General features: G+C 47.2%; 1 protein-coding gene across 2 annotated transcripts; it reads right to left on the reverse strand.

Annotated features, from left to right (window-relative positions):
* Positions 1 to 356: 356 nt before the first annotated feature.
* Positions 357 to 9,085, reverse strand: ctsla (cathepsin La). 2 transcript variants are annotated; one of them, XM_056278070.1, is made up of 8 exons: positions 8,987 to 9,085; positions 7,891 to 8,025; positions 6,476 to 6,598; positions 5,844 to 5,996; positions 2,066 to 2,290; positions 1,471 to 1,639; positions 1,116 to 1,233; positions 357 to 823 (listed from the first exon to the last, which is right to left on the reverse strand). In XM_056278070.1, exons 2-8 carry the CDS (start codon positions 8,011 to 8,013, stop codon positions 724 to 726), a joined length of 1,011 nt encoding a protein of 336 aa, XP_056134045.1. In that variant the 5' UTR covers positions 8,014 to 8,025; positions 8,987 to 9,085; the 3' UTR covers positions 357 to 723. The 2 variants fall into 2 exon arrangements, with proteins under 2 accessions (XP_056134045.1, XP_056133982.1); XM_056278007.1 differs by having other exon boundaries at positions 7,891 to 8,022; positions 8,987 to 9,078.
* Positions 9,086 to 15,596: the final 6,511 nt, after the last annotated feature.

A 15,596-nucleotide genomic window follows, 5' to 3' on the forward strand; every position in this document is an offset into this window, starting at 1 on the left:
CAGAAATTTAGATCAGTGTGAAATATTTTCATGGAGCGACTCAGGCAGTAAAATCAATTTTCCGCCCCAGCATGCTCAGATGTTTATTAACCACCGTAGGACTCGCAGAAGTGATCCTTACACAATAACTGACAAACATCAACCCGGGCCGAGGGTCACGATTTAATTCTAGCACAAAAGCCCCTTTGTCACGGAGAATAGTAAAGACATTCTCAGACATTTACTCCCATGTGAAGACTGCCTCTTTTTGCTACGTTGAACTTAACTTTGGATGTTAATGTCCGTAATCCTACAAATTGAACCGAGGGTACTATATTCTGCTACACTGGGAGACAATTCAAGTCCAAACGCCAAAATAGTGTTTCACAATTTTAATTAAATCACAGTAAAAATAGAAAACGACCAAACATTTATACAATGAACACAGCAACTGTTAAGACAACACTTAACCAGCAGCATAAACATATTTACAGAGTAAAACTTCTAAACTAAAATTTCAAATTAATAAAGTGGCGTAAAAATCAGCCCAAAACAAGATGGCAGCAATTCCCTAAAAACAGTGTTTCTTGTTAAAAAACATTTCAGAATCTTCTGACAATGTCGTGCTCTGACCAGAGCCTTGTTCAGGCTGTAATACGACTGTAATACGGATATGGCCGTCTCAAGCCAAAACTATTGCAATAAAAAACACACCATGGTACTAAAAATAGGACTGCATAGGAGCTAAACTAGAGGATAGCTAGCAGCTGTTGCAATTCCACAGTGGTTCTTCTTATCTTTAGCCATGTAGATGTAGCCCTTGTCTCCCCATTTCTCACTCCAGCTGCAAAGACAGACAAACACAAAGTCAGGTCATAAGTATGGACAAAAATTACAATTTCACAAAATCTGAGACCACAGATAAGTCTCGGAAATAAAAATTCAAATACTACCGATTAATCTAATGTCTTATTACATCTGTGCTTTCTAAACTATTCCAGCAAATATCTTAAGGGGACTCTATTGAACCCCAGCACATACAGAAAAGGTAGTTGGGCATGTCATTTTGTGAAATGGGTTCAACGATGTCAAAGTGATCCCAGTTCCTAAAAGCACAGGCACACAAATTGGCTTACCTGTTCTTAACAATCCAGTACTTCTTGCCATCCACATCTTCTGCTTCGTAGCCATAACCCACCACCAGCACACCATGGTCCAACTCCTCACTGCTGCATTCCTTTTCATAGTAGATTCCTAAAACATCCACAATCCAGTTTACAGTGTATTACACTCATATAATAGATGCATAAAAATAGAAATTTTCCACATCAATATTTTATAATAGGCGTTTTATCAGATTAAAGTAAAAAAAAAAAAAATCATATAACTTCTGACTTGTGTAGGCGCCAGTTTTGTTCCGATCACAGCCCTTTTTTGAGCGAGATGGATAAATAATTCCCACCGCATTTTTCTACAAAGCACGGAACTGACCTGATTGGTAGAACTGGAAAGACTCGTGGCCAGCATCGATGGCTACAGACACAGGTCCCACAGCCGCCACGGCCTTCATCAGAGCGTGTTCCTTGCCACTGGGAACATCCACGAAGCCGGTGTCATTGGCCGAGTTGTACTTGGGGTCATAGTGGCATGGCTGGTCATCCTGAGCAGGAGGGGGAAGGAAGGAGGATGGTGAGCAGGATAACAAAAACAATTTCACCGGACAAACCACCACCAAAGAAACATGGAATTAACACTTAAATAGCTTAAGAAACTCCACTGGTCTGTCTAAATACAACACAGGCATTCAGGGTAACATGAAGAAAATACCCCTCACCCCAACATGATCACCTTGATATGTCTGTCAATTACTTAGTCATGCAAGTAATAAGATCTCACACACACACACACACACACACACACACGCACACGCACACACACCTTAAATGCACTCAACTGGACTGCTACTATAGGTTGTGAAGATGTTCCACTGTGGTAAAACATCTTCAAATCCTATGACAGCAGTCCAGTTGAATGCACTTATTTATTTATTTTAATGTTTGCAACCATTTCCCATCAGTATACTTACAGTTCCAAGGTAAGGGTAGGAGTTCTCGGAGTCCAAACCCTGGTTGTCCTTGATATACTGGAAGGCCTGGTCCATCAAGCCTCCATTGCAGCCCTCGTTGCCCTCAGGCCTGGAGCAGTCCACCAGGTTCTGTTCGCTCAGGGACACCAGCTGGCCTGTCTTCCTGAAATGTTGGCCCTCCAGGGCACCAGTGGTACTGAAGGCCCAGCAAGAGCCACACTGACCCTGGTGGAACACAACATGGACGTTATGTTAAGATAGGGGTTTTCAGTCCACATCCAAAAAAAAAAAAAAAAAAAAAACAACCCAAAAACATACTCATTGAAATAGGATTTAAATTAAGGGGGGAGAGAGGACTGAGGGAAAAAAAGTATGACTCTCACCATGGCTGTACTTTAAGATTGAATTTCAGTGTGCTTAAAAGGGAGGCTGTGCTTCTATCCAACTTGCCTTTTATCATTTTACCAGTTTTGGCTATTTTATTCATCCAATTTTATCCTTTAATTTCATTTTGTCTTATTCTGTATTTCTAGTCTAACATCTTAAGCATAATGTAAGGTATTTTGAATTGCCTTTGTGCAAAAAAAAACAAAAAACAAAACAAAAACCTTGCTTTACAAATAAACTTGCCTTTGCGTAGCCATCTCAATCTCAAGAGTGCTGCCCCCCCCCCCCAAACAACTTCTTTTTTTGGGGGGCAACATACCATGAGTCCCAGAAAGTTAAATTGGTTCATCTGGACACAAAGTTTAGTGGAAAAAATATTTCATCACTCATCTAAGTGACTTAAACTTTCTGGGATTTCTTTATCTGGATTATTGAGCACACATCAAGACATAATGCCATGATATTTGTTTAGTTCATTTCAAACTTTATAACTGTGATAAATAGTTAAAATTTTGAATCTGAAAATTAGTTTTTGCACTTCTGACCTGACCGCCAGTCTGTATCTCATCTATAAACCATGTATATGTAAATTTGTACTTTTCATTATTCTTTTGGGTTTGTTAGTCTTTTTTGTAAACCTTTCGATTTTAAATTGTTATCCCCTTGTTTAATTGTCATTTGCACCAATGGGGAGTTCAAGTCCACTTTTCGTTCTAAGTGTACCTTGATTCACAGTATGGCAATAAATTGAATGGTAGTTACATCTGATTTCTCTGCAGAGAAATATGGTGTACCCCAGGGCTCAATTCTTGGTCCTTTGCTAGTCTCCCTTTTCATTTCTCCTCTTGGCCATGTTATACGGAGCTATGGAATAAAATTTCCACTGCTATGCTGATGATACTGTATGTACCTGTCAATTCAGACAATCACTCTCATATCAGAAATCTAGAGGCATGCTTTTCTCCAATGAAAAATTAGATGTCATCTAACTTCTTACTACTTAATTCTGGGGAGAAAAAACTAAACAAAAACAGATGTTGGTTATCAATCATCTTTATGACCAAGAAACAATATCTCTTGACAATTATGCGATCTCCCAAAATTCCACAGCCAAAACTCTTAATGCTATTTTTGATCATTTCTTTTTTTAATTTCACATTAGAGCAAAACATCTTTTTCCACCTATGAAACACTGCCAAAATTCGGTCTTTTCTGTCCATGGCTGATGGCGAGATCCTAACCCATGCTTTTGTTTCATCCAGATTAGATTACTGCAATGTTCTTTTTTTCTGGCCTGCCACACGCTAACCCTAAAAACTTTCAGCTAGTTCAAAATGCTGCTGCTAGAATTGTAACTAAAACAAAAAAGTTTGACCATATCATGCCGATTTTAGCCTCCCTTCACTGGCTTTTAACCTATAAAATACTTAATGGGGCTGCCCTCTCATATTTGTCAGTTCTTATACAGCCTTATGTACCTTTTTGTGCCCTCCATTCTTAAAGTGCAGGCCTCCTCTCTGTCCCTAGAGCACTTCTCTTATTGCACCCCCTTTCTTTGGAACAGTCTCCCAGCCACCATCCAAGAATCTGACTCTGTAGACTCTTTCAAATCTAAACTGAAACCCCATCTGTTCTCATTACTTTGAACTAGTTGTCTTATTTCTTTGATAGTTTGACTTCCTTCTGCGCTTTGTCACAACTATCCTCCTTTGGGAAGGTTTCAGTCTTAATGCATTTATAACTGTAGGTCTTAGCAGTAATCTCTCGGTTTTGTCCTGCCAACGAGAATGTTCCTAAATTTTCTGAATGCATCACACCATTCTATCCTTCTGTTTGTATCTCTGAGCACTTGTGTGCCCAAGTTGTGCACCTGTCCCCCTCTCCCAGGACAATTTTTCTTGCTTTATGGACTGTCTGATAATCCATGGATCATCTCTCTCTTTCGACTGCCTGATGACTTCAGAGCCTGTTTGTGCTGCATCTTGGTTATCCTTGATCACAGTCCTACCACACAATAGGCAGGGCAGAGATTTCTCCATCTCTGCCCTGCCTATTGTGTGTGTCTATTCTCTCTTGTAGTCTCTTACAAGTTTATTACTTAGCACATTTGAATTTCCTAAATTTTATGCATTAACTGCATGTATCCTACATGACCTTGCTCCATGCAACCAATGATGTTACATTATAAGTCTGTTATTTTTGTGTATTTTGTGCATTTGACACCTACTGCATGTGTGTCTGTCTTGGTGGAAGGATCCCTGCTCTATTGCTCTTCCTGAGGTTTCGCCCATATTTTTTTGTCCCCGATATTTTTTTTTTTTGTGGATTTCTTTTCCTCATTCGGTTTTAGGGTCCAATGATAGAGGGTGTCGTGTACTGTTGTATACCGTACTGACTGTAAAGCCCTTTGGAAATGTGTTGTGAATTGGGGCTATAAAATAAATTTGACTTGAATGCATATAACACACTGTTGCTCCACCCCAGCTCAAGTTTATGGCAGACTAGTTGGACTGGTTTTAGCACACACACACACACACACACACACACACACACACACACACACACACACACACACACACACACACACACACACACACACACACACACACACACACACTAAATGCATGGTAAGTTGGGGGTGGAGAGTACAAAACTGCACTCAGGGTGTTTTCAAGTGCGTGGAGAGTTTAGATAAAAGCAAACAACCCATAAGTACCCGTGTTATCTTTCTGTTCACGAGGCAATGAGCAGAGCACCGCCTTTGCTTCTCAAAGGGCACACTACAAACATTTGTGATCCAGCTTTTTCAAAGTTGTATGGCAAGATATTCCTGAAACCATGTTCAACCTCCTTACAGTTTACATTAGCTGAAGGCTCACATAATCACAGCATAACCATGAATGTGGCCAGATTCTTTAAAAAAAATACCACCTTTGACAGAAGACTAGTTAGCATAACACACATACACTCTCTCCTTTTCCACTACGACTGACTTTCCTTCGATATTGGAGATCCTGCTGAGTCTTGCCATCATTGAGATACTCATATCTGAATATTTCAAAGGAAAGCGTGTGCTCTGTGGAAGCAGATGTGCTTGCCCAGCTGGTTTCAAACCTTATCATTTGTTTAATGGATGCTATATGGAATTTGCTGCAGCTAGATTTAAAAAGACTCGATATTTTGTTTTGGAGGAAAAAAGTCACACACGCACCCTTTCTATCCTCCAGCAACATAACACCTCGTGACTCAATCATCCTTTATGACTGTGTTCTCATCAAAACATGTTTTGCTCCTTGCAAATTTTAATCAAAGTGGCTACGCTAGGCTTCCATCCAAAGACTCGTGGACTATGTAATGCGAGGACATAGGAAGTAGGGGTACAGGTCGTTACCTGGTCTTTCACGGCGGTTACGTAGCCCTTGTCCCTCCAGTCAAGGGCACGTGGGGCCTCCAGGAAGTTGGGTTCCATGAACAGGGAGCCCTTGAACTTTCTCACTGTTGTACGTTTGAAGCCGTTCATCACCTGCCTGAATTCCTCATGGGTCTGTGGAAATGTAGGTGAATACATGACATAACAGTTACAGAAGAAAATCTCCATTACATGAGCTTCAACCAAATGTTAAAAAATTAAACGATAACAAATGCCATTTGGTAGGTGGTTTAATGCTTTCGTTAAACCATTTAATAAACGTGTACAATACATACACACACACTTCTGCACTTGGGGCTCCCAATCACCGCCTGGGTGAAAAATTAACTGTCTTGAATAATTGAAATCTATTATTGTTTGTCCATTTTAACCCCTCGTTATCTATTGCACATCTATCCATCCTGGAAGAGAGCTCCCTCAACTGATGCTCTTTCTGAAGTTTCTCCCATTTTTTCTCTCCCTGGCACCTAAACCACTTTTATCTACTGGAACATGTAATGTGACTGCAAAGCCGTCCGGGACTGAAGTGAGATTTAGGTCTATACAGATAATGTGACTTGACCCGTCAGCATCTCTCATGTTGTTGGCCTTACCATGTCACCGAAGTGGTTCATCCCCAGACGGTATGTGTGCTTGCCCATGGAATGCTCCAGGTTGTGCAATTCAATTTTCTTCAGGTTCTTCTCCCACACCATCCTCCTCCAGCCCTCCTCTTTCTACCAAACAACAGTCACCATAAATAAGAGGTGGCGCAATTTGGCACCAGCGACATATGACATTCTGGAAATGTAGTAAAATAATACATTTTATTTGTGGGCACCTTTCGGAGCACTCAAGGCCAGCTTACAGAACCCCGTAAAAAACAAGCAGCACTGTATCAGACAGCGTAAAATCAAAACAGCAGGGTAGACAATAAAAAGTTAACACAACAGATACGTATAAAATCAACATCTGCATCATCTTTTAAACTGCTCCTTATTAAGCTGAAATCTGTGACGTTTTCTCCATTAACAAGTCGTTATTTCGTCTATTTGAAACATGGTGTAAATGCAGTGATCCCTTTCTGGACAGTCAGTCTTCCAGTAGAACAGCGTTGATGTAGCTGTAGGATGTAGGAGGCAGAGAGAAACAGACCTACTGACAGGCCTTGATGCACGCTCCATAATCCAGGTAAGAAAACCAAAGAGGGTCGAATCCGTTCGTCTGGATACAACGTTCGTTGACAGATACGTTTCATGAAACATATCCGTCAATTAACGTATCCAGATGAACGGATTCAACCTTCCTTGACAGACCGGTTGACTCTGATTTTCCGGGAATACAAACCAGGTGTAGCAGCCATTGCGGCTGGTGTGCCGTCAGCTCAGTAGTAAACAATTCCCACCCTTGTAGAAATGGATGCTGGGAGCAAAGCTAACACAGACAGTGTGATGTAGTACACACTACATCCCACTGTATGGGAACACTGTTGTACAGTCACACTGGCCATCATGGACACATCGCCATCACGTATCAGTCCATTTCCCTGTTTCAGTGGGAATGTTTGCTGGGACCAAAGCCAACACAGACAGTGTGATGTAGTACACACCACATCCCACTGTATGGGAACACTGTTGTACAGTCACACTGGCCATCATGGACACATCGCCATCACGTATCAGTCCATTTCCCTGTTTCAGTGGGAATGTTTGCTGGGACCAAAGCTAACACAGACAGTGTGATGTAGTACACACCACATCCCACTGTATGGGAACACTGTTGTACAGTCACACTGGCCATCATGGACACATCGCCATCACGTATCAGTCCATTTCCCTGTTTCAGTGGGAATGTTTACCCTGCCTGGTCAAACCATCTCAACAGCCAGCAGTACAGGCAGACTGGAGCGTCTCCCACCTTGGTAAAGATGGCTGGCCGTGTTGTGGAGCCTGACTCCATGGCTGACATGGATAGAAATAACCATTTCTCACAATGGGGAGAAACTGCAGCTGTAATTCCTAATTCTCACCTCATGGTAATTTCTACTGTGCCAGTCCTTCCAGATATTCCAGTGCTCGTCCAGCTGTGGGTCCAGGGCTGGGGCCGAGAGAACAGCCCCGAGGCAGAATGGCAGTACCGCTAATGGCAACATGGTGGCGTCCTACTGAGCAGAGAGAGAGGGAGGGGGGAGAGAAGAAACAAGTTAGGATGCATTTTCACGCACTGTAGTGAAAAGTCGTCAATACTCCTAAACGTTTCCCGTTAACCTGACGTTACACACGCCAACATTCCCGACGACGGAGTGGTTTTCCCAGAAGCTCCTGCGTTACGCATGACGCAATTCCCACACGGGCCGGGCCTGCGGCGTCTCTGGCTGAAGGATATTTGGACGTGAACTCGGGTCGGACGTAACGACACCGGTACCAAAGGCACCGAAAGCAGATGAGAAGGTCCGCCGCGTGGCGGGTTTGTGGACCCCTTCCCCGGGAGCGGCAGGAATCCCGACGGGAACACGGCGTCCCGTCCGTCTCCCGAGTCACGGGACCTGCGCCAAGAGCGCCGCGGGTAAACAAGCCCGGCGCCACACCGCGGCGAGAGGGAGGCGGCGGGCCAGAGGGGAAGGAAAGTTAATGAATAGCCTCCTCTCCGACGGGGTCATGCATTATTCATTCAGTCACCAACTCGTCCCTCTCTTTTGTCCCGCACAGCCCCGCACAAGTCCCGGACAAGCCCCCCGTTAGCCCCGCACAAGCCCCCCGTTAGCCCCGCACAACCCCCCCGTTAGCCCCGCACAAGCCCCTCACAACCCCCCCGTTAGCCCCGCACAAGCCCCGCGGTCCTCGCTTTCCTCCCTCCCTCCGCACGCCAGCGGGCCACGAGCGGGCCAGGAGCCGCTGCAGCGGAGCCGTCACACGGACCGTCGCCCCGACCAAACGCTAACACGCTCGGAATCAGCTTGGGCTGGGTTCGGGGGTCCGACGGCCGAATCGCACCCCAGCAACACCCTCGCAATCCGTCTTGGACCCTTTTTCTTTTTTTCCCCAGAACCCCCGAATTTGAACATGGTGATTCTCCCCCCCCAGTAACGTTACAAAACGAGGCGTTGAGCGGACGGAGAGACTTACGGCTCGGCCCGGTTCTGGTGGAGAAGATGGCTCGTCCCCCCCGACACATACACGCTATAAAGGCTCCCGGGGGCCGTCAATAAGCGACACGGGGACTCCTCATTGGTCCGCCGCCGCGTCGGGATTTTTTTTAACCGGTGAACTCCGCCCCCTCGCGCGTGACGTCATCGCCACGTGACCACAACAAACACGTGATTATCTCCCGTCGGATGGACGGAGGGCCCAGGAGGAGGAGGAGAGGAGGAGCGGAGGAAACGTTTGTGCTTGGTCATGCAACACAAGGAGGGAGGGAGGGAGGGAGCGCTCCTTTCTGCTCCCGGCAGAAACTCTTCACCCAGCTTTGCAGCTAAAGTGCCCCCCCCCCCCAGATGAGACGGACTATCCGTTATCTGACAGTGGTGAATAAATAAAACGCACTTCTCTTTTGCAGGGCCAAACTAAAAGAAATGAAGCCTGCAACAGCGATACCCCCCACTCTGCTGCCTGGCTGTACATGCAGAGGTGCTCCACAGGCCACCGGGGGGGGGCGGGGGGGTCCTGCTGCTTTTTATCAGTCTGAACGGCTTTATGTCCTATCAGGCAGTTCTGCTGACAATGCTGTCCCACCTTCTCTAAACCCATCATGGTTTAGAACAGAATAACCTTTCTAACAAAGCAGCTTTATACGTTGGGGCCAGTTTGAAGGAGATAAACAAAGAGCGCTAATAAATAGTAAGAAATGACACGTAAATCAGTTATACTCCCTTATTAATCAAACACACCGCCATTTACGCCCCAAGTAGATGGAACGTCCTGCCTGAGGACCTGATAGAGGCCCCCACACTGGACACCCTGCCCGAGGACCTGAGAGAGGCCTCACACTGGACACCCTGCCCGAGGACCTGAGAGAGACCCCACACTGGACACCCTGCCTGAGGACCTGAGAGAGACCCCACACTGGACACCCTGCCCGAGGACCTGAGAGAGACCCCACACTGGACACCCTGCCTGAGGACCTGAGAGAGACCCCACACTGGACACCCTGACTGAGGACCTGAGAGAGGCCCCACACTGGACACCCTGCCTGAGGACCTGAGAGAGGCCCCCACACTGGACACCCTGCACGAGGACCTGAGAGAGGCCCCCACACTGGACACCCTGCCCGAGGACCTGAGAGAGGCCCCCACACTGGACACCCTGACTGAGGACCTGAGAGAGTCCCCCACACTGGACACCCTGCCCGAGGACCTGAGAGAGGCCCCCACACTGGACACCCTCCCTGAGGACCTGAGAGAGGCCCCCTACACTGGACACCCTGCCTGAGGACCTGAGAGAGGCCCCCACACTGGACACCCTGACTGAGGACCTGAGAGAGTCCCCCACACTGGACACCCTGCCCGAGGACCTGAGAGAGGCCCCACACTGGACACCCTGCCCGAGGACCTGAGAGAGTCCCCCACACTGGACACCCTGCCTGAGGACCTGAGAGAGGCCCCACACTGGACACCCTGCCCGAGGACCTGAGAGAGGCCCCACACTGGACACCCTGCCCGAGGACCTGAGAGAGGCCCCCACACTGGACACCCTGCCCGAGGACCTGAGAGAGCCCCCCACACTGGACACCCTGCCCGAGGACCTGAGAGAGGCCCCCACACTGGACACCCTGCCTGAGGACCTGAGAGAGGCCCCCACACTAGACACCCTGCCCGAGGACCTGAGAGAGGCCCCCACACTGGACACCCTGCCCGAGGACCTGAGAGAGGCCCCCACACTGGACACCCTGGCCGAGGACCTGAGAGAGGCCCCCCACACTGGACACATTTAAAAGCAGGTTAAACACCTTACTTTTTAAAACAGCCTACAGCTAAGTTGTTAGTGTGTGTGTGTGTGTGTGTGTGTGTGTGTGTGTGTGTGTGTGTGTGTGTGTGTGTGTGTGTGATATTTTCATATATTCTGCTCTGACTGTTGTTACTTTGAATCAATCAGTGTTTATGGCACGTTTATTTATTTTACCAGCTCAGTTTTAAACTTGTCTGTACTTCTATAAAACTTGTCTGTACTTCTATAAAACTTGTCTGTACTTTTTTTGGTGAGGGGGGAGATTGTGTTGTGTTATTGTGTGAAGCACTTTGTGTTACATTTGGTTGTATGAGAAGTGCTCTACAACTCGAGCCTGGATGACTGACTGGTTGAGCTATACTGCAGCGCTACTGGTTCTGGAAGTGAGTGAGCAGAATTCGCTCCGGCCGTGACACCGCGGCACAGCAGCTACGAACGCTTTGGGTCATGCTACGCCCGGCTGAAGACCGCACGCTGGACACACAATATGCAGAGCTCATGTTAACCAACACTGGTCCCGTGGACGCTGACGTCAGTTATTAGTACGCAACCTGTCAGGACACAAGGGACGTGCTGGCACAGGAAGCTTTCATCACCGTGAAGTCCTATGACTGATAATAACACGAAGGAACCGTCAGCCTGTCGTGTCTGGCCACCACCCTGCCTTGTCTCTTGCCGTTTGGCGGGTGGTGAATCTGTAACTGAAAATTCAAAATTGTGTCACACTCGTCTTGCATTAGAGGACACAAAACAGACAAACAGCCGAGACTTTGACCTTTGTACTTAAAAGGGATTTGTGTCCGGTGCCTAACGGGTTTAATACGGGTGTAAACAAGTTTGCAGGCCCGACACACAGAGCTCAGCCAGGAGTTCTAGCTTTTACGTGGACGCCTCGTGTGGAAAGGAGCGACAGAACTCAGTAGGACATTATTATTCACGGTAAAACCTGAGAGAGGATCACCACCAAACTCCAGGTCTGAAATGTCTCTGATCATCTGGCTCATAACTGAAAACTCACAAACGTCTCCCACAGATATATGAATTTGACCTGCCGCCTGTTATTTGAAACTAGTTTTGGATCAACTTTACATTACCAACCAGTTCAGCGTGATGGACCTCAGTTGAATTCTGTTTCTGCATAAATGTAAATACTGTGACGTGTGTCGATATCACGTAAAATTCCATGTCACTATCTTGATGATATCGCCCATATCGGGCGGCACTGTAAAAGCTAGTGCAGAGCAGAGTACCAGGCAGCCTGCAGCAGGGAAGCTTTGCAGGGAACATAGACGGAGTACGGAGGACGTTAGGAGACATTTTGGACGTCATGGTTCAAACAAACGTATGACTGCAAAGTCCCAGCAGCTCTGAGTCGTGAATGCAGCTTTACATGTTCTAGTTGAGTTCACAAAGGCCGACGCGGCTGCCTGCCATCATCAGACAAGATAACTTCCAAAACTGAGCGACATTCCCCCTTTAAGGACTTCCCAATGAAGTTCCAGTATTGGAGATTTCGCACCCCTTTTCTGCACCCCGCGTGAAAAGGGATGCAGAAGATTTACAAATCCCACGTTTCTAATCCCCCTCTCACATGCCTTTCCATCCACCGGCTATGAATCAAGGCCTATGTGCTCTTTTTACGTACTGGAAAACAGCTTGGTGCCAATTTGATCTCAGTCGACACGGCGTCACGTCACATGTAACAGCTAACCAAGATGTATGTTTTGACTGACAAGTCACCGAGACACACTGCAGTCTCAGCAGTCCGTCCTCTGAGTAGCGCCTGTTGCTCAATGAGCAGGGGACATGACTGGCTGGCTGACTGGCTGACTGACTGGTGTCATTCTGAGTGTCGGATGACTCTGTAAATATTCCTGCAGATGCCTGCGCAAAATTTGGACCGACAACTTCCCACATGTAATCCGGTGGCGATTACTAGATATGGTGCCATGGTCACGGAGGATTCTGGTCTCTGATTGGCTGGAGGGGTGTAAGTCAAAACCGTATAATACCCGCAGTTAAACGTAGTTCGGCTCAAGTTTGATCACTGTTCTACATTTCTATGCTGTAACCATAGCAACACACTGAACCAGTAGCAAGACCAGTGAACGCTCAATGGCCAACTTCTGCTTCATAACCTTTTACTGCTGAGTCCAAAACATTCAACAAAAACTAAGTGGATGCTTTCATTTCCCTTCTTTGGTAAGTGACCGTGGTATCCTTTCATGCACACCTGGTGGTGGATTACTCTTTACCAGGATTACCATCAGTAATCCCCCGGGATACTCCAGTTCATTAGCCTAGTCTGATTACTTCTAGTTACTTTTGGATTACACGGCCTCCAAAACCACCTTATCTGTACCCCACAGAAACCTGACACCTTCAGTTCGGACGGGGTTTTTTCTAGTTCCTTATCTACTGACGGTGTTTGGATCTGCATCATGAAACAAGTGGCCGAAAACCTTGTGACCAACCCCGAAGATTAAAAATGCATAGCCAACTGTCCACGTGTAAAGGTCCCACGTGATTATCATCTCCTCTTTCCTCGCTCTCTGTACTGTTTTCCCAGGACACCGATGTTGGTGTGGTTAACAAACAGTCTACTCCGTATTAGGACCCCCAATCTGTATGTTAAGTGTTACCTTCCCCTACACCTACCCTCATTACAGTTTTTAGAAATGGGCCAAGTCGGCATCCATAATCTAACGGTATAAACGTCTTTTTAAACATGTTTAACTCAGCCAACACACTACCACACATTTCACGTTGACAGTCAAGAGTAATCGGTGAATCATGGTCATTCTTAAAGAGAGAAGATACCGTTGTTGTTTTGGTCAAGGCCCTGACGTAGCCCGTGTGTAGTTTGGACCCCGTACGTTTGTGCACACAGCATTCCTCAGATTAGGACCTCCACGTCCAACAGCCGACAGGTTTCCTCCTGCTGACACAAGTAAACACATTCACATTGATCGACAGAAGTCTGGAAGGTCAACATCAGGAATATCCCTTTACACAACGGCTTCAGTTCAGTGGCTCGTTAGCTAACTTATAGCTACAGAAACGTCATTTTCCCAACAAAAATGTAAAGTGCTGACTTTAAACACGTCAAGACAAGTTGAACTTATAAGTGTCATATTTGCATATACATGTTACAGATCACCAGTGTGTGGTCTCCTCTGGATAACAGTACATACAATTATTCAGTGTACATTATACACTGTGTTAAGATTGCTGTGCTGCAAAATAAACCTGCATATTTCCTGTCATATCAACTGCTGAGACAGAGCATTCCTTTACGAAGACTTTGAATCATGACATCGAAAACAACAACAGCAAGCATGAAGGAACTCAGCAGAGAAGACAGACTGGCCTCCTCATGGCCAGACATACTCAGCAGAGAGGACAGAAGAGAAGACAGGCTGGCCTCCTCATGGCCAGACAGACTCAGCAGAGAGGACAGAAAGGAAGACAGGCTGGCCTCCTCATGGCCAGACAGACTCAGCAGAGAAGACAGAAGGGAAGACAGACTCAGCAGAGAAGACAGAAGGGAAGACAGACTGGCCTCCTCATGGCCAGACAGACTCAGCTGAGAGGACAGAAGGGAAGACAGACTGGCCTCCTCATGGCCAGACAGACTCAGCTGAGAGGACAGAAGGGAAGACAGGCTGGCCTCCTCATGGCCAGACAGACTCAGCAGAGAAGACAGAAGGGAAGACAGACTGGCCTCCTCATGGCCAGACATACTCAGCAGAGAGGACAGAAGGGAAGACAGACTCAGCAGAGAAGACAGAAGGGAAGACAGACTGGCCTCCTCATGGCGAGACAGACTCAGCAGAGAAGACAGAAGGGAAGACAGACTGGCCTCCTCATGGCCAGACAGACTCAGCAGAGAGGACAGAAGGGAAGACAGACTGGCCTCCTCATGGCCAGACAGACTCAGCAGAGAAGACAGAAGGGAAGACAGACTCAGCAGAGAAGACAGAAGGGAAGACAGACTGGCCTCCTCATGGCCAGACAGACTCAGCAGAGAAGACAGAAGGGAAGACAGGCTGGCCTCCTCATGGCCAGACAGACTCAGCAGAGAAGACAGAAGGGAAGACAGGCTGGCCTCCTCGTGGCCAGACAGACTCAGCAGAGAAGACAGAAGGGAAGACAGACTGGCCTCCTCATGGCCAGACAGACTCAGCAGAGAAGACAGAAGGGAAGACAGGCTGGCCTCCTCGTGGCCAGACAGACTCAGCAGAGAAGACAGAAGGGAAGACAGACTGGCCTCCTCATAGCCAGACAGACTCAGCAGAGAGGACAGAAGGGAAGACAGACTGGCCTCCTCATGGCCAGACAGACTCAGCAGAGAAGACAGAAGGGAAGACAGGCTGGCCTCCTCATGGCCAGACAGACTCAGCAGAGAGGACAGAAGGGAAGACAGACTGGCCTCCTCATGGCCAGACAGACTCAGCAGAGAGGACAGAAGGGAAGACAGGCTGGCCTCCTCATGGCCAGACAGACTCAGCAGAGAGGACAGAAGGGAAGACAGGCTGGCCTCCTCGTAGCCAGACAGACTCAGCAGAGAGGACAGAAGGGAAGACAGACAGGCCTCCTCGTGGCCAGACAGACTCAGCAGAGAAGACAGAAGGGAAGACAGACTGGCCTCCTCGTGGCCAGACAGACTCAGCAGAGAGGACAGAAGGGAAGACAGGCTGGCTTCCTCATGGCCAGACAGACTCAGCAGAGAAGACAGAAGGGAAGACAGGCTGGCCTCCTCATGGCCAGACAGACTCAGCAGAGAAGACAG

The sequence above is a fragment of the Lampris incognitus genome, chromosome 1 (genome assembly GCF_029633865.1).
Source record: "Lampris incognitus isolate fLamInc1 chromosome 1, fLamInc1.hap2, whole genome shotgun sequence".
In the NCBI taxonomy this organism is placed as follows: Eukaryota; Metazoa; Chordata; class Actinopteri; order Lampriformes; family Lampridae; genus Lampris; species Lampris incognitus.

Bases quoted from the DNA above. Each gene is read 5' to 3' on its own strand.
- ctsla (XM_056278070.1), bottom strand. From the start codon at position 8,013: ATGTTGCCATTAGCGGTACTGCCATTCTGCCTCGGGGCTGTTCTCTCG. The intron at 6,599-7,890 runs GTGAGAATTAGG...GTTGTTTGGTAG, and splicing joins ACAGTAGAAATTACCATGAG to AAAGAGGAGGGCTGGAGGAG. The intron at 1,234-1,470 runs GTCAGTTCCGTG...TGGATGTTTTAG, and splicing joins TTTCCAGTTCTACCAATCAG to GAATCTACTATGAAAAGGAA.